The following is a 19484-nucleotide window of genomic DNA, read 5'->3' on the forward strand; positions in this document are numbered from 1 at the left end:
TATTTGTGGGACATTTATTTGTTATTTGAGTTAATTTAGCAAACACTTCATACTAGTTTTCCATTAAAATTTATTATTAAATGAAAGTATATTTTGTAATGCTTAAAATAACTAGTTCATCTACATTTAAGTTATTAAAATATAGATTTTAGTGTTTTTTTACCACACACACACACACACACACACACACACACACAGATTCTTCATATGTTAATATGTGCTGAATTTAATATCTAATTTTACTTGAAGGAAATGTTTTTAAAAACCTGAATAAAAAAAAAATCAATAGCATGAGTTAAACAGTGTCCTCTTCAGTTGTTTTTCTGTGTGAATACTGCATATTTGTCACTGTTCTGGTTGTGCACTGGAGTGAATCCTGATTTTTCAGCGATCTCCTTCACTCTGACAGCAAAACCCGACACTTGCTCTTTTGAAAGATCCAACAGGAAGCTGAACAAGAAAAACAGAGATCATAAGCATTCAGTGCAGGTTGAGTAGATCTGTGCTAATATAAACATCTTGTAAGCAACAGTTATTGGTCAGTGTTTTATTTTTTACTTTGCTTAACTCACGTTGCTAACTCTATAACCAGAGCAGCATCAGGCGCTGCGATCTCTCTCAGAGCAGAATCCAGCTGATGGACCATACTGAAAAACCACAGACACATTGTGTTAGCATTACATATTTTATGATGGTCACTCAGATCTCCAGTATATAAACATGCTTCACCTTGCTGAACAGAAGATGGTGTTGAACAGGTTCCTGTATTTGCTTTTGAGAGGAAGTTTGCTGAGTGAGTCTGGAGACAGAAATGACACTTTCACTCCATTCACGTTCAGCAGATCTGGAAGACAAAACAAATGTTATTTAAGTCTATGTGATGGGAAGTTTATAAGAAGATTAGTTTGATTCAATATGTCAATAGCAGTACTTTAAAGGATTTTCTTTAAACTCCTGCATCCCAAAACTTGCTTGATTAGAAAAAAACATTTGTAATTTAAAAAAAAATAAGATTGTTTTGAATCCTCATCCAGGAATCATCATGAAAATGACTTTGGATGTTCAAAATACAACACTATATAGAGGAAAAAACAGCATGTTTATTCAAAAAACAATTTCTTTATGACCGGAGTCTGCATAAGTAAAGACATTTACATTTTGGATGACAAGGGAGTGAACATTTTATTCTTGAAGTGAACTATTGCTTTAATTGGTTTGACATTAATAGGACGATACCAAGCTCTTGAGTTGGCGAATGTTCCACAGGTTGAGTTTGAGAAGCAGACGGATCACTCTGTGAGTTTTCTTCTGTTTTGAGACTTTCTGTGGATTGACAGCAGGAACTTGAGGTGTTTGGTGGATCATCATTTAGTGGAGATCTCCCTCTAGCGGCGAGACACTCAAACAACTCCAGCACATTCACTTCAGAAATATCCTGAGCCGTCTGAGAGACACAGATGACCAGAGAGAGGTAAATCACCATTTAAATATCACTGCAGTTCATTAAACGTTACTGGAGTTTTTTTAAAGCCTGCATGAACCGGAAGTTGCTTAGACATTTATTTATAGTATGTTGATGTACTTCCAGTTCCAACTGAAATTGAATATTGAGAAGGGCTTTGTTTTTGGGCATCATTCCCCTACAGCAAACTAAAGGGGGTATTTATATGCAGTTGCTATGGAAACCCAAGGGTTAACGTCAACAGAAGGAACACCACTCCAAATGTGGAAGCAATTGGTCAGAATTTAATTGAAGATTACCAAAACAAACTACATTTTTTAGTGTATGAACTAGCACTGAGTAATTATTCACCTTAAGAATAAACAATATGAGCTGGCAAAATAAACATTGTACGTTTCAGTTTCATACAGACTATAACATACAACATGTTAAAAGCTGTGGTTGTACACACAAGGTTTCCATCTGTAATTTTAATCTGAATTAATAAGTGTTCTTCACCTTTACATAATGATTGTTCTGTGTCTTCAGCAGCTCTTTGTTTTCAGTCTCAATGCCGAAGGACAGATATGGACTGGAGACAATGTCGCCCCAGTATCCTCGTAAAGCAACCCCATTTCCTCTCTGGTAATAACACACACATACACACACACACACACACACACACTATTAAATAAATGTATATGGTGAATGTCTATGAAATATTGAAAACACTCACATGGTTGAAGACTCGAGTTGAAAGCAGACTCTGATTGGCTGTCTGGTAAAGCCCCTCCCTCATCTCAAAGGCCACGCCTGTTTCTCTCCATTTGGCATACTGATGTTTGTTGATGACGCCACACTGATGGAGGAGAATCACAGGGTTTTGTTAAACAGCAGTGAGATCATGCTTTCATACAATTATCAAAATAGTAATAATTATAAGAAGACTTCAGAATAATAAGAAATAATCATTGCTGGAATAATAGCCGGCAGCTAGCTCTCTGCAGCTCTCACATGGTCGCCCACTAAAGCTAAGCACAACTGCGCCCAGTCAGTACTTGAATGGGAGACCACATGGGAAAGCTAGGTTGCTGCTGGAAGTGGTGTTACTGAGGCCAGCTGGGGGCGCCCAACCTGCGGTCTGTGTGAGTTCTAATGCCCCAGTATAGTGACGGGGACTATACTACTCAGTCTGTGCCGTCTTTCGGATGAGACGTTAAACTGAGGTCAGGACTCTCTGTGGTCATTGAAAATCTCCAGCATCCTGGCCAATTATGTACACTGGCCTCTGTCCATCATGGCCTCCTAACTCTCCCCATACACTTTTTGTCATAAAGGGCTTGTTAATGATTGACTTTGTCAATCAAATAATAATTTTTATGTCCTAATTTAAATATTTTATATCAAAATGAACATGCTAATGTTCACTGTTTAAAAATGATGATGTCATTATGATGTCATTTCAACTTGTTATTTAATTATAATGAGGGCTTTGTCATTTTTTATTTGTGATGTCTATCTAGCCATATCCCACAATTTCATCTTTTTATGTAATAACTGACTTCATCTTCTCATAATAATGTCATATTTTACTTAAGTCATAATGTTGAGCTTTTTATACCATATTCAACATAAATATCAACTTATTTATCGGTGGTACGGTGACTTAGTGGTTAGCACTGTCCCCTCACAGCAAGAAGGTTGCTGGTTTGAGTCACGGCTGGGTCAGTTGTCATTTCTGTGTGGAGTTTGTATGTTCTGCTCGTCTTGGCGTAGGTTTTCTACAGGTGCTTCGGTTTCCCCCACAGTCCAAACACATGCACTATAGGTGAATTGAACAAGCTAAGTTTTCTGTAGTGTGTGTGTGAATGTGAGAGTGTATGGGTGTTTCCCAGTGCTGGGTTGTGGCTGGAAGGGCATCCGCTGTGTAAAACATATGCTTGATAAGTTGGCAGTTCATTCCGCTGTGGCGACCCCAGATTAATAAAGGGACTAAGCCAACAAGAAAATGAATGAATGAATGAATGAATGAAACTGGTCGTAGTGTATGAGGGTGTGTGTGAATGTGAGTGTGTATGAGTCTTTCTCAGTACTGTGTTGCAGCTGGAATAGTTGGCGGTTCATTCCACTGATAAATAAGGGACTAAGCTGAAGAAAAGTGAAAGAATGAATGAATTCATTATCTTGTTTACCTTACAATTATTTAAAATTGTTTTCACTTAATTTTACCCATTTTAAATCTCATCTCTGTTTTATTTCTATGTCCTATTTCATAATCTACTTCATAATTAAAAATTTAAAGTGATGATTTTAACTAAAATTGGTGTCGTTTCATATATGAACATCCTATAAGTTGTTAATATTTAACTTTTTTTAAACAAATGTCATCATAACATGCAGTAAATTGAGCTCTGTTGCACTTTTCTGATTGGCTGTGAATAGTAAAGCAGTATATAATAGCATCAGATGTGCTCCATACTCCTCTCTGATGTAGCTTCATGTTGAGATCCCAGTCGAATGCTCCCTGTCGAGAGTCGTATCGAGAGCCCAGATGCTGCCGAACACGAGCGTCCCACACTTTACTAACACTGGCTGGAGCTGACGGAGGCCGTTCCCACAGCTTAAAGATCCGCACCAGCTCATCTCTCTCCTTAAACTATGAGGAAACAGCAGAAGAGTGAATAACACTGAGCTTATTGTTATATGATCAGGTGAGCGTATGTATGTGTGTGATGGACCTTCAGTAAGCTGGTGTCGAGGCAGGAGTGACTGAGAGTGTCTGTGGACAGAGAGTCAGTGATGGAGATGGAGAGCTGAGCTGCAGCCTGTTTTACACTCTCTTCTGCCTCTTTGCGGATCTCTAAGTTTCCAAACACCTCCAGAAACACTTCAGTCTTCTCTGAAAAATACAACACAAAACTAGATTCACAGGACTATATAAGCAAACATATATGCAGTATGCTACATTGTTAGGGTACAAAAACTGAAATACTTTACGTTATTTTCAGACCTATATCATTCCCTAACTTTAAAAGGAAAAAGAAATTAATAAAAAGTAATATGTTAGTTTATTATAATAGTGTTATTTTATTCATTTAAATATAATTTTAGTTAATAGATTTTTAGTTAGGTCTATAAAAACTAAAGGCTTTTCGTATTTTCAGAGTTTTTTTTATTGCATTATTTCCTATATTTTCCTACACGTTTCCCTTGGTAACAACGGAAAATATATCAATCTTTTAACGTTTATTGGTAACACATTACAATGACATTCCATACGTAAATGTTATTTAATGTATTTATTAACCTCAACAAACAATGAACAATACATTTCTTATAGGAATATTCATCTAACACTTTATTAGGTACACCTTACCAGTACTGGGTTGGACCTCTTTTGCCTTTAGAACTGCCTTAATCTTTCATGGCATAGATTCAACAAGGTACTGGAAATATTTCTCAGAGATTTAGGTCCATATTGACCTGATAGAATCACACAGTTGCTGCAGATTTGTCGGCTGCACATCCATGATGCGAATCTCTCGTTCCACCACATCCCACATTCTAAAAGTCTGGTGACTGTGGAGGCCATTTGAGTACAGTGAACTCATTGTCATGTTCAAGAAACCAGTGTGAGATGATTTGCGCTTTATGACATGGCGCGTTCTGACCCGACTGTCCGAATGTTGAAGCAGAAATAGAGACTCATCAGAGCAGGCAACGTTTCTCCAATCTTCAATTTTCCAGTTTTGGTAAGTCTGTGAATTGTAGCCTCAGTTTCCTGTTCTTAGCTGACAGGAGTGGCACCCGGTGTGGTGTTCTGCTGCTGTAGCCCATCTGCCTCAAGGTTGGACGTGTTGTGTGTTCAGAGATGCTCTTCTGCAGACCTCGAGTGCTTATTTGAGTTACTGTCGCCTTTCTATCAGCTGGAACCAGTTTGGCCATTCTCCTCTGACCTCTGGCATCAACAAGGCATTTGTGCCCACAGAACTGCCACTCACTGGATATTTTCTCTTCATTCTCTGTAAACCCTAGAGATGGTTGTGCGTGAAAATCCCAATAGATCAACAGTTTCTGAAATACTCAGTCCAGCCCATCTGGCACTAACAACCATGCCACGTTCAAAGTCACTTAAATCACCTTTCTTCCCCATTCTGATGCTCAGTTTGTACTGCAGCAGATTGTCTTGACCATGTCTACATGCCGCTGAATGCATTGAGTTGCTGCCATGTGATTAGCTGATTAGAAATTTGCATTAACAAGCAGTTGGACAGGTGTACCTAATAAAGTGGCTAGTGACTGTATGTTAACCTTAGTTAACCTTAGTTTTTTCCTTTAAACAGTACAGCCATTCATTAATAGTTCTGAATAACTATTTGAATTAACTAATATTGTATAATTTAACAATTGATTAGTAAATGTTGAACTGTGATAAATAAATGCTGTAAAATTATTGTTCATCCCTTAATCATGAAAGTCAGAAAAAGTAATGTTAGGATACGTACTGTGCACACTCATCTTTTCAGGGGGCAGAAGTGATATATACAGCAGTAATAGTTGTCTGGCAAGAACTTCCATACTGTTCTCAATCACCCAAACCTGCAACAAGCCACACATCTTATTATTAATGAGCAAAAGCATTGATTTAGGTCATGTGGTATTATGTGATAAAGGCTCTGAATTCATAATTTACACACATGTAGTGTATCCGAGTGTATGAGTCCAGTGATGGTCTTCAGGATGTGTCTGGGGTCTCCACTGCCCACCAGCAAAACATTCAGCTCTCCATGTGGCCTCAGTCTGTGTGTGTCTGTAAATACAATGATGAAAACACAAGTGGATACATACGAGTTTAGTTAGTTAAGCTAATCTATGTGATGTTTTGTACTTTTCTTTTTGCCTTTTTTGATGTTTAAACAAAGTTCCAACAAACAAAGAAATACATATTTTCTTTTTCTACCCTATTTTCAATATAAACAGTGCAGAAAGATGAGTTTTAAAAAAGTAACAAGTAAATATCTACTGTAAGTAAATTAAATACATTTTATTTAAGAAAACAAGTGAATAAAAGTTAAAACAAATGAATAAACAAATAAGTAAATATCTGGTAATATTAAAACACACTAAAGAAATCTATCAATCAAATGATGTATGCCGGTGTGGCGGGAGGCGCACCCTTTTATTAACTGCAATAGATTTTTAAAAAATCAATAACAGAGTTAAGACAGTAATGAGAGTGACTGAGGTGAGTTAATGGAACCCTTACTGAAGCCTTACTGAAGATATAAAAATAAATAAATAGTTTGACTTTAATATAGTACAGATGAGATTAAGTAAATTGTTTAATCTTTAGTTTAGTTTAAAACAGTTACACCAAATTTATGTGTTCCATGTAGCCTAAATGTCTGTTTAAAACCCACCAAAAAAAGGCCTCATTTTAGGCTACAATCAATATTATTATTTTACATTTATTTGTAAACCTCGTGCGTTTTAAAATGCGTTTCACTTCTTGTCCCTGCTTTATCTATCAAAATATTAATAATTTTACATTTTAATCAGTTATGGCCTTTGATTTTTATTTTTTTTATTTTTTTTATGAAGACTGAGAATGAAAGTCTATGACGAGGGGCTGCGTTTCTCGACACAACACCTGTAAGCAAACCTGATTAAACAGTTAGACGGTCTTTTTCCTGAAACTTTAGTCATATGTAATCAATGGTTTTGTAATGGCTTTTTCCAAGCATGTAATGTTTTAGTAGTTCGTTAGTTCGCGTTACAGTTTTAAGTTTAACATTAGAGGATAATCTGGTGTTTAGTCTTGTTCAACTTACGTTTGGTTACCTGAGTTCAGCAGGTCTCGAGCTGGTCCAAATCCCCACCAGGTCACACAGCCCGCACCCTCAACAGTCCCACGAGCGCTCATCCTTCATCAATGAAAATAATTTAGCAATCAGCAAAATGGTTGCGTGTGAATGTCTGCACTTCTCATGTCCCGTTTCAGCGGACTGATGTTGATTGTTAGCTATTAGCAGCCGTCTGCACTGTTTCGCAGCAATATTTAGCATATCCAACTGTTAGTCAAGGAAAAAATGCTTTCTTATAGAAAGGATGTGAATGTGTGAGAGTATAAATGCTGTAATATATTCAACAGAGAGTGAAGCTAGCCCTCTATGTAACTCACCTCTCTCTTCTCGTGTCGTGTAAACAACAAGCGTTTGTTAGACTGTTGCTCGGCAACAAGAAGCAAGCTCTAAAACCTTCAAATCCACTGATCCATGTTATATTTTTTAGGTAGCGTTTCTACACACGAGAGTAGTTGTTTAAACTTATTTTCAAATACTTATTTTTAATGTCATAATTTTTTATTTCAATTACAGTGGGTAGTCTGTCGCCTCACAGAAAGAAGGTCGCTGGTTCGAGCCTCGACTGCATTTCTGTAAGGAGTTTGCATGTTCTCCCCGTGTTGGCGTGGGTTTCCACCGCAAGTCCAACGATACAGGTAGCTACAGATTAATTATGTAAGCTAAATTGTCATTTGTGTATGTGTGTATATGGGTGTTTCCCAGTACTGAGTTGCAGCTGGAAAGGTATCCGCTGGTGGTTCATTCTGCTGTGGCATATAGGTAATATTTTTTGGTGCATTTGAACCAAATAGATTTATTAAAAGTATATTTTAGTCACCGAACATCTTTAGAAATAGAAATATAATACATTTAAATTCAAGTACAAAGTAGGCCTATATTAAATAAATTTCAAGCTTCAAAATTTCAACTAAATTTTATACATTTTTTGTTTCTCTTGACTTTTCCTCTTTTAAAAATATATTTTATATATTTCCCCCTAACATATCGATTTGAACTAATCTAATGTATATGCACAAATATGTACATATAATATAATATTGTAAAGCATACTATGTAGAAAATATCAATTTAAAAAATATGTTTGTGAGCGGTGTACTCACATATGCACTGTATATTGATTTTAAGCATCGAACCAAAATAAAAATAAATAAGTAAGTAGTCACAAATCAAATCTTAATATATAAAAAGCAAATGCAAAAATGAAAGTAAATGCTAACATCAGTCCAGCTGTGATTTATAAAATACATTTTGTGGTAAGGCATTCTCTGAAAAGCAGTCCCCTTATTTCTTGAGTGGTACTGTTAATTATGCTCTAATCACAGTTCATTAATGTTTAATTCAGAAGTTGATTGAACAGTTAGAATTTTGGAGGCCTTGCTTCGTTTCAGTTAAGCAAAATGCCCTTTAATGTGCTAAATAATGATGCCAAGCCTTTTATATAGATTCTCTTGACTGTCTAGATCAAGTCTAAAAAGGTGTTGTGTTATCCTGTGGTGTGTTTTTCAGAAGGATTTGCAAAGTCTTGGCTGTAAATATCTGCTTTCCAGATTTTTTTTTTGTTTACATTAACAGAATGTAAATAGAAGATGCATTAGGATATGTTACATTATACTCAAGTGAACTGGGGTCAGATGCATACTACTCTATGCATACATTTATAGTTTTGTTAAGCAATTTTGTCATTAGAAAAAGGTGTGAAAGTATTCTGACATCCCACACCGGTCATCTTTAAAATGACACCGCAGATCTCTTTTACAGTGAGTCCAGCAGCGTTTAATTTTTGGAAAATCACCAAAGTGTGGAGAACTTCAGAGATACTTTCCTCTCTTTTCATGTATATGATATTTAAGAATGTTTTGTTTTTAGCAGGCTCTGCATTTTGGAAAGCAGCCATCTGAGCTCAGATAAGTTCTCAAATTCATAGTGAACTTTCAGTGAAGCAGATTCCATTTCAGAAGAACCAATCTTACGTGTTAAATGCAAGACCTGAAAATCTGGTTTCAGTGTCAGGTGCAGATATCCATGTTTGTGTTCAGTTCACCATGTTCACTCTTGACAACAGGATTGTAAAACCCAAGGCAAGTTACAGTTTTCTTCTTCTTTTTTTGTTATTTTCAGATGAATCTTCTGAAAGTGATTCATGTGTAGAAATAGACTTGTGATGTTGGATGCTATGTGACGTTGTTTTTGTATACAGGCTATAAGTGTCAGTTTGACAGCGAGCGATCTCACTCTCATTTTACTATTTTATTTAAATGAATAATTTGTGTGAAACTACAAATATTGATAAATACTGTATACATGGCAGCGCAGTGGCTTAGTGGGTAGCACAATCGCCTCACAGCAAAAAGATCACTGGTTTGAGCCCCGGCTGGGTCAGTTGGTATTTCTGTGTGGAGTTTGCATGTTTTCCCTATGTTGGTGTGGATTTTCTCCAGGTGCTCCGGTTTCCAAAAAGTCCTAAAAACATGTGTGGTATAGGTGAATTGAGTAAGCTAAGTCGTTCGTAGTGTATGTGTGTGAATGAGTGTATGGATGTTTCCCAGTGATGGGTTGCAGCTGGAAAGGCATCCGCTCCATAAAACATATGCTGGATAAGTTGGCGATTCATTCCGCTGTGGTGACCCCAGACAAATAAAGGGATTAAGCCGAAAAGAAAATGAATGAATACTATATACATTTCCCATGCGTTGCGGTAGCGCAGTGGGTAGTGCTGTCGCCTCACAGCAAGAAGGTTGCTGGTTCGAGTCCCAGCTGGGTCAGTTGGCATTTCTGTGTGAAGTTTGCATGTTCTCCATGTGTCGGCGTGGGTCTCTTCCGGGTGCTCTGGTTTCCCCTTCAAGTCCAAGGTTCATTCCCCTGTGACAACCCCTCTTTAATAAAGAGACTAAGCCGAAAAGAAAATGAAATGAATTATACATTTTCCAGATCATTAAGAAGCATTTAAAGTGATGTGAAACTGAAATGATAGTCAAATAAAAAAATATTTTTTCTTTGTGTCAGTTAAAAAGCCAAACTTAGAGACAGAAATTCAGTTTGTGTTTTGTTTAAATGGATCAGTAACCTGTATGACAGCATATTTTATTTTGTGTCATACTCTGCTGTCTAGGGTAGAAAGTTTGTCTGTTGCCTAATTAGTTTCTACCAGTAGGGAACATATTGTAATCTGTTTAAATAATAATAATAATAATGTTGAAATGTTCCACTATTTAAAATAGTTTCTGTTTTGTGAATAGATTTGCTTTCTATAAATATTTATGATTACTTGAAAAAACGGGTTTTATTTACACACCTTACACTTGTTCCAGATTCAAACTTTGAGTTTATTTTGAAGAAATATTTCTAAGAATTTCAATATTGTTTTCAACATTTTTCAGGAATGTTGACAGAGGAAAGAAACTCAAGCAGGTTTGTGAATAGTTTTTGGAAAGTTAATGACGGCATAATTAAAATTTTGCGGTGAGCAATCCCTTTTTAATGAGATAACCTATTTCATTTGCAGCATTTTCAAGATCATCAAGTGGAGTCACAGATCACATAGGGAATTTGTTATTGTAGACCACTGAGCCTAAAGTAAGTTTTTACATTTTTTGGTTGGCAAATATTGATCAGCACATAAATATTGTTAATTTTGTTAAAATATTGTTAATATTGTCTCACAATGTTGATGTTTTTTTACAGCATAAACACTTGTTTTCATAGTCATTTTAATGAATTTTCCACCAAATGTACAGAGATAAAAATGTCTGATACCAAAGAAGAGTCAAAAACTACTCAAGGCAAGTAACTAAATTTTTTTCTGAACTGTACATAACTCACTATTAGAAGATACAAATGTAAACATTTTCTTTCTCTTCCACAGCGTTGTCTCTGGTTTGTTCATCTGACTTTGTTCAGTCTCATCCTGGAGATGATGCTGTTCTGTCATGTTATCTCCATCCATCAATCAGTGCTGTTTCAATGGAGATCAGATGGTACAGAGAGGATGATCTGGTTTGTAGTTATACGAATAAACAGATTACCATGTCTGTAGACTATGTGAATAGAGTGAGACTCTCAGCTGAACATCTAGCCATTGGAAATGTTTCATTAACTGTTAGAGATGTCGAATCATCACAGAGCGGCTCATATAGATGTGAGGTCAGCCATGAAGGTCAAACACTGAAGAAACACATTTTTCTCTCTGTCGTCTGTAAGTATATTTCTTGAGTTAAATGCTTGCACTAATAATGCTGCAGTATAGTCTGATTTTTAAATGGTTTTATCTCTTGACAGAAAACTTTTATGCTACATAGTTTAACCCTTGTGTATTGTTCAATTTGACTACCCTTTTGTTATGTTGAGGGCTGTTTTTGTCCCATTGACTTCCAGCATATCCACATTTTTTGATAGCAAAGCCATGACAGCATGTAATCATGCATCTTGATTGTTGGTGGTTTTCCGTGTTAGGAAGAGGTACTATTTGTGATTTTTATTAACCCTTTATTTGTAATATTATACCTTTAACCCTTTTTTTATCGGGGTTTTCACCTTCATTAAATAGGACAGTAGAGAGAATTGACAGGAAAGCATGGGGAGCAGACAGAGGGGAAGGATTGGCATAGGACAGCGAGGCGGAATCAAACTCGGGTTGCAGTGAAGACAAGAGTGCATGTGTCGATGTACTAACCAGTACACCACTGGCGCCGACTACTATTAACCCTTTCAATAGGCCTGTGCAAAAATGTTTCTGGCTTTTATATGGAGTACAACAGCAGATTATTGTGTCTGTGTGTGTGCAGAAATACACTTACTATGTGTATGTATTATTGACCTCTTCCCAACTGGAAAAACCAGAAAACCAGCAACAATCAGGAATGCATAATTATATGCTGTCAATGCTTTGCAATCAAAAATGTCATTATAATGAAAGTCAATGCGGCCAAAACTTCCACTAACATAACAAAAGGGTAGTCAATTTACCCAGAGTGTATTGTTTTTCCTTTTGCATTTTCCTAAAATTTATGTGAAAATAAGATTTGTCACCAAAAATCATTCCACTCGCTGAAACGCAGAGAAAGTTGTTGCCAAATTAAGCCTCAAAGTCCCCCCAAAGTGGATGAAAACATCCCCAACAGCACATAAGGGTTAAGTTGAAAAGATATTTGTGATTTAAGTACTCTTTAGTGACTACAGAATGGCTGTGATTGGGATTATTCATGTCATTGAGAATATATTTCTATATTTTCTCCAGCTGAAGACAGTAATCTTATAGTTTTAATTGGCCCCATATCTGCTGACCCTGGAAGAGACGTCACCTTACCTGTTCATCTCTCACCTGAAACCAATGCTATGTCCATGACGATCAGATGGTTTAAAGGGAAAGAACTGATTTATGAGCATAGAAATGGACAGAGGGAGTTGATAAATAATGATTTTGAAAACAGATTCAGTCTGAACATGCGGGAGCTGGAGAGAGGAAATGTGTCTCTGACTCTCAGAAATGTTCAACCGTCTGATTCAGGACAATACACATGTAGAGTTTTTCATGGTGGACATTTGTTAACAGGAAAAGTTGACTTTCAAGTCAGAGGTAAGACATTAAAACTGCAGCAGTAGCTTCTTTCTTTATTTTTTTCTAATTTCTGCAGTTCATTGACTTTTTAAAATTTTGCTTCAAGCTACTTATCACACTCTTTTAAAAATATGCATAAATTTACATATTGTTTTAGTATTTTGTGATTGATGTTTTTATTTCCCCCCTTACATCATGCTTTAGATTTGCATTATAGGAACTTGTTGTTTCTTCTTGCAATTTTAATCTTGAAAAGATAGAAAAAGTTACTTTTCTGAACATTTTCAATAGAATAAAGGGCTATATTGTCTGGGTTGGTGTTGTATTTTACGCTACAATAACCTTCTAATAAACTGCCTTTACATTTTCTGTTATCTTACAGACTATTATGCATTATATTATTTCAAACTACAAAAATGTCAATAAAAGTCACTTTGTTAAACTGTAGAGTTGAATATTCAATATCAGAAGTCTACAGAGCAGAGCAACCTCCCATAAGGCAATTCACAACCGTAAAAACAGTTTTGACAGTGCATATCAGGTTTAGTAGGTCCTAAAATAGATAGGCCATATCTGAGGGCGTTCCATAGCATGATTCTCTCTCTTTTCACACTAAGCTTGGAGGATTAAATTTTAATAATGTTTAATTTCACAGGTGTAGCTGCAATGAGGTTGTAACACATTTTGAGGTTGTCACATTACAAATGATATTTACTTTTCTCCAATTTTAGGTTGGATACACCTACGCAGAAATAGTACAGAAGGAATTCGTCCAGTCTGTAAGAAATGACTTTAAATGGTCTGAGGAGTGTGATAGTCTTCTTTAGAATCTTACAATGTCTCAGTAACTATAAAGAAATTGCATTTTTTTATATATTTGTAATAACCAGAGATGTCAGATTCCATAGTGTACCCTAATATAATTTAGAAATATATTAATATATATTATAAATTTTGAATGACAAGTTTTAATATCTTGTGATTTCTCACAGTGGATGGCAGTGGACTGGAGCTACAGTTATTGGATCAGCTGAGAATTGTAATGGATCTACTGAGAAGGCACATAGACAGCATTCAATGTAATTATACAGCAGTTAAAAAATATATATTTTGTAAGCATTTTCCAGTGTATCAATTAAAAACGTAAACCAAGACGTCTAAAATTATTATTTTTCACTATTGTGCAAAAATCCGTTTGATAAGTTATTTAAACACAGTTGTGCGGCAACAGTGTGTGAATAGCCAGCCTCTTATTGATAAACATTAAAGAGCCCCTATTATGGGTTTTTGAAAATGACCTTCTATGCAGTGTGTAACACAGCTAGCTCTAAGTGAAATGAAATATCCAACTAAGGCTTAAATTTGAAAGAGCACTGTTTAAAACTCTTGATTCATCTATAAAAGAGTTGACTCATAGTGGTTTGAATGAATCGTGGGATAACGAGTCTTTAGATGTGTTGGCGTGATGTTGATGCGGAACTCAAGCCATACCCATTTGTTGCGCGCACAGACCCTGGAAAATTGAAACCCCCGGCCCTGCCCACAAACACTGTAGAAAGAAAAAGTGGAAGACACTGTAGCAGATCCCCATTTAATCATGTAGCATAGATGCTTTACTCTAAAGTGTGAGGGAAAGTTAGTGTTATTTTTCCTACCCAAAGATGAGGCTGTGTTGAGTCAGTGGTTAAAGTTTATTTTTGCCAATCTACCTCAGCGTTATAGCCCCAGCCTTGTGCTGTGTTTCTGTAATTTTTCTGACGAGTGCTTCAGCAATACACGCTTACAACGGGGTATTTGTCAGCCGTTTGTTAAAGGAAGGATCAGAAAAGACTAATGATGTGTGGGACTTGGTCAGAACTTGACTGTTAACTTTATCAGTGCACAGTTGATGGATCAGTTTCTTTCTCCATTTCACACGTGTAAGTAGCTTAAGTGTGATTAAAATGGTTGCCTCATTGTTTTCTCTAGCTTGTAAATGATGTATTTAATTGTGTTTTGTTACTTGTAAACGTATGTGGCATCAGAAGGGGAAAGCCCTACCCACTAGTGATGATCTTTCCCTCATTAGCATAAACAGCCCTGAGTGAGAAGCGGCCGAGTTTGAGTTTTGGTTGTGAGTTTTAGGGGTCTTTAACATATTGTGTCTTTTGTGCACAAGTTCGTTATTTGCAATGGAGGCACCCGGCTTATGCAATCATATTCAATATATGGGTTAAATCAATCAGTCCACCCACCATTAATTGTCAACAGGTTAACAGGAAACCAAAACTTTAACACACAGTAAGACTCCAAAATCTTATTTTTACTGTTATTGTTAAATGAGAGAGAGAGACACACACACACACACACAGATGATTGTAAATGAATCATTGTCAATATACTGATTATTATTGTTTTTATTACTGTTTTATCCTAAAAGAGATATACAGTTGAAGTCAGAATAATTAGCCCGCCTGAATTATTAGCGCCCCTGTTTATTTTTTTTTCACCAATTTCTTTTTACTGGAGAGAAGATTGTTTCAGCACATTTCTAAGCATAATAGTTTTAAAAACTTATTTCTAATAACTGATTTATTTTATCTTTGACATGAGGACAGTAAATAATATATGACTAGATATGTTTTAAGACACTTCTATACAGCTTAAAGTGACATTTAAAGAATTAACTAGGTTAATTAGGTTTAGGCAGGTTAGGGTAATTAGGCAAGTTATTGTATAACGATGGTTTGTTCTGTAGATTATCGGAAAAAAATTACCTTAAAGGGGCTAATAATTTTGTCCCAAAAATGTTTTTAAAAAAATTAAAAACTGCTTTTATTCTAGCCGAAATAAAACAAATAAGATTTTCACCAGAAGAAAAAATATTATCAGACATACTGTGAAAATTTCCTTGCTCTGTTAAAAATAGTTTGGGAAATATTTAAAAAAATAAAATCAAAAGGGTGCTTATAATTCTGACTTCAATTGTATGGTACAACTGTTACTTTTTATGTAAACTTTATAACTGCTTTGGCAATACATTTGTAACATTTGTCATGCCAATAAAGCAATTATTGAATTGAATTGAAATGAGAGAGAGAGAGAGAGAGAGAGAGAGAGAGAGAGAAGTCAACCTGGACAATACAGTTCTTTAATGCATTTGCAAATGTTTTTGTGGTTGTGGTTAGTTATAAATGTATTTAAATTTATTTATTATTTTTTTGCTTTTGTGTCAATGTTACAGTGAACAGAGAGAGCAGAAGTCCATCCGCAGTAGAAGATAACACTGACAGTGAAACAGATCAGCAAACAGCACAAGCTCCAGAGACCTCAGAGGAAGAAAGGGCTCAAGAAAAAAAATGAGATTGACGCGACAGAGCAAGAGCAATCAATGACAGATTTAGAAGGTGACACAGACAAATTAGACACAACACCAACGCAAGAAGGCCCAGAAATGTATCAAACATAAAGCATAAACTGCTTGTTCCTGACATTGTATTCTTAAGTATTCATAACATTTGAACATGTTTTATACATTTTTGTTTGAGAAACAGAAATTTGTTTGTTTTTTCCAAAAACGTATTTTAAATGACGCAGCGCATTTATCATGTATCATATAATCTTTGTTCATAGATATTTACATTAGATGTCGCCTATGCTGTTGTTGATTATTGAAAGGAATGCGTCAATAGAGCCGCCATTTTGGTACAGGGTAGCGCTCCTTTGAAATGAATGCGGGACCAAGGTGCAGTGGAGGACTGGCCATCCGGAGCCAGAGATATACAAATATATAAATATATCTGTGATCGGGAGTTTTCCTGGTGATCCGTATGCAAATATTTTTTTAAATTAGGAAAATTATAATTTTATAGCATTTTTCTAAATCGATAGATAATTGACCGCATGGGCATTGCTGACAAAGAGAATGTGTTTGTGTGCATGGAAATGTATTAATCTCCCTCCCTGTTAAATCAGATCCCCTTTCTCTCCTCCTGCTTTCACTTCAAATTCTAACAGAGGAAGCGATTCATTTGTGAATTAATCTCTGTTATGAACGACTCGTGTGAACCATCGATATCCCTGCATCTCAATGTGCATATCCACATTTCTGATCTAAATAATATATAGCCTTTTTATTATTCAATCATTTGGTGGACGTTATGCACATTGAGGCGCAGGCACAGTTATGTTATCAGGCACCCATATACAGTAAGTTACTTCAAAAACTAGCCTTTACTTCACTTAGCCGATTATAATACAGGTTTCTGGCACCGCAGAATCTTGTTGTCATATTTCATTTAGGTTGTTTGCTGATTTTATTTTTAAAAAACTAGCGTAAGTCTAGTATTTTGAGCAAGTTGGTGCTATTTTGCCTGATGGTCAGTGCAGTAAGAGAGTGTATTATCATCAATAACATTAGTTGTTGAGCACAAAAGTTTGATGCATACAAAATCATAAATGAAACCTTATCTATGAATTGTTCTGCCTAAATACTTTTTCTTTTTTTTTTTCTTGTTACTACACCTGTACACAGCGCTAAAGTCCAACATCTTCAGATTGGCTTTAGCCTTGACTAGAGCTGTTAAATGACTTTTGTTCTGGGAGCACTGTACATGTATGGCGGCGGTATTGACGCATGCTCAGGGTCCGAATGTGATATCTAGTGTATATATCTATGATCTTTGTTTAGTGAGCAACAGCTTAGCTTTCCTTCAAATGAAATTAACACACTTTTTATGTAAACTAAACTGCTTGTAAAATGTTACATTTTATACACTTTATGGGTGCATAGTGTGCTGCATATAGTATGATCACAGTTTAGGGTACTTAAGTTGTGATGAATCCATATTGCTTACAAGTTACTGAAGGCTTTTTTTATGTGTTATAAGTGCTTATTAAGGGTTCCAAGGCAGAAGCTAAATACTCCTTAAAACAGTATATTTATCATTATTTTGAATGAAATATGACTCAAATGTTGGTTAATTTTATCTGACAATATACATACAGTATATCAAATTCAAATAAATGCTGAAATTCATGTGCATCTTTTCCCCCTAGAGCACAGGTGTCAAACTCAGTTCCAAAAGGGCCGCAGCTCTGCACAGTTTAGTTCCAACCGTAATTGAACACACCTGATCAAACTAATTGAGTCCTTCAGGCTTGTTTGAAACCTACAGGTAAGTGTGTTGGAGCAGGGTTGGAACTAAACTGTGCAGGGCTTCGGCCCTCCAGGAATTGAGTGTGACATCCCTGCCCTAAATTATCATGGGGGTAATGTGATTTGTAATGAAAGCTTACAAAATAAAGAATTTGTTTGACCAAGAATTGATTTCAGTCTTTTGTACACAACAATATATATATATATGTGAGCTTTTTCTTATTGTTCTGGCCTAATTGTTTTTGCAAGTATATTGCAAAATATACTTATATGGATATCCATATTATATATAAAATCCATATTGTCAAAAAGCATCTATTTCTTGGATAAAAAAAAAAAACATATTACAATAAGGCTGTTATGTAGTCTGACTTTATCTCTGGTGTTGTAACGATTGATTGTAAAACTATGATGTTTTTAAACTTTGTTTCATGCATTAATAATTTAATCGTATTTTAATCAAATATATGAACTTATGTTTGTGTGCTCATATAACTTTGTTCCATAACAGCTGTGGCTTCGTGTGACTGATAAACGAGAAGGTAAATAAATTCTGACAGCTTGTTATCATTTAAATGTTACAATTCTTTCTTTTAGGCTGCGCTGCAATCTCCATCTAGCGTGGATGGGAGGGTGCAGGCTCACTCTCTCTTGTGTGTTCTGTTATGCGTGTGTGTAACTTTTTCTGTGCATATTATTTGTTCTGCCTGACAACTGAAGATTCAGCTAATCTGGATGAAGGATCTTTCTTACTGAAGTACTGGAGGGCGGGAGGGGGGTTGAGAAATAATATGCCAATATTAAAACAGTTTTTCCTTAAAACAAGCAAATTAATCCGTCAATGGGGTAAGCAAAATAATTTTTATTTTCCTTTTGACATAAGACTATTTGTTGACTGTTTTAAGGAAAAACTCTCTTAATTTTGGCAGATTATTTCTTAAAACAAGACAATATATTTTGTTTATCTAGAAAATTCTTCTTGATTTAACAATTTTTAGATATTTGGACTAGAAACAAGACATAAAAAAATCTAAGTGCAGGGCCCTGTATGCTTTATCCATTTCATTCATTAAATTAATTTGAACTTATTTGCAGCCTCTGACTGATCTTTGAACCTGGGGGACTAGGGGAAAGTCCAACAGTTGTCACTTTACTTGATGAATAGACAGTAATATCATGTGAGTTTTGTCAGTCTGACAGGTGATTTTTAAATAATATTAAAGGCATAGTTCACCTAAAATGTAAATTCTGTCATAATTTACACGCCTTCATGTGGTTTAAAACTTTTAATGAGTTCCTTTCTTCAGTTAAACAACAAAGGAAGATATTTTGAAGAAAGTTCTAAACTTGTAACCATTGACTTCCATAGTATTTGTTTTTCCTGTAAGTCAATAGTGACAGGTTTTCAACTCTCCTCAAAATATCTTCTTTTGTGCTCAACAGAAGAAAGAAACTCATAAAGGATTAAAACCACTTGAGAGAGAGCAA

At 35.6% G+C, this 19484-nt stretch overlaps 2 protein-coding genes across 9 annotated transcripts; one reads left to right on the top strand and one right to left on the bottom strand.

The window, feature by feature from the left end:
* Positions 1–208: 208 nt before the first annotated feature.
* dnaaf3l (dynein axonemal assembly factor 3 like) lies at positions 209–7651 on the bottom strand. Of its 2 annotated transcripts, none has more exons than XM_087310148.2 (12): positions 7623–7651; positions 7283–7365; positions 6139–6251; positions 5947–6040; positions 4180–4340; positions 3921–4097; positions 2178–2300; positions 1961–2083; positions 1237–1444; positions 730–844; positions 573–647; positions 209–450 (listed from the first exon to the last, which is right to left on the bottom strand). In XM_087310148.2, exons 2-12 carry the CDS (start codon positions 7362–7364, stop codon positions 312–314), a joined length of 1410 nt encoding a protein of 469 aa, XP_087166274.1. In that variant the 5' UTR covers position 7365; positions 7623–7651; the 3' UTR covers positions 209–311. The 2 variants fall into 2 exon arrangements, with proteins under 2 accessions (XP_087166274.1, XP_087166275.1); XM_087310149.2 differs by having other exon boundaries at positions 7273–7365.
* On the top strand, positions 7456–18163 carry LOC101882555 (butyrophilin subfamily 1 member A1-like). 7 transcript variants are annotated; one of them, XR_015524287.1, is made up of 13 exons: positions 7659–7732; positions 7819–7940; positions 9175–9383; positions 10683–10713; positions 10808–10878; positions 10987–11084; positions 11168–11298; positions 11406–11497; positions 12539–12877; positions 13591–13638; positions 13852–13938; positions 16083–17926; positions 18055–18163. XR_015524287.1 is itself a non-coding variant. In XM_087308093.1 (12 exons), the coding sequence occupies exons 9-12, from the start codon at positions 12637–12639 to the stop codon at positions 16199–16201; spliced, it is 495 nt and encodes a 164-aa protein (XP_087164219.1). In that variant the 5' UTR covers positions 7456–7732; positions 7819–7940; positions 9172–9383; positions 10683–10713; positions 10808–10878; positions 10987–11084; positions 11168–11298; positions 11406–11497; positions 12539–12636; the 3' UTR covers positions 16202–18163. The 7 variants fall into 7 exon arrangements, 5 of the variants coding, with proteins under 5 accessions (XP_087164219.1, XP_087164218.1, XP_087164217.1 ...); XR_015524286.1 differs by having other exon boundaries at positions 7456–7732; positions 11168–11497; XM_087308093.1 differs by having other exon boundaries at positions 7456–7732; positions 9172–9383; positions 16083–18163.
* Positions 18164–19484: the final 1321 nt, after the last annotated feature.

The sequence above is a fragment of the Danio rerio genome, chromosome 24 (genome assembly GCF_052040795.2).
Source record: "Danio rerio strain M-AB ecotype USA chromosome 24, GRCz13ab, whole genome shotgun sequence".
Lineage (NCBI taxonomy): Eukaryota > Metazoa > Chordata > Actinopteri > Cypriniformes > Danionidae > Danio > Danio rerio.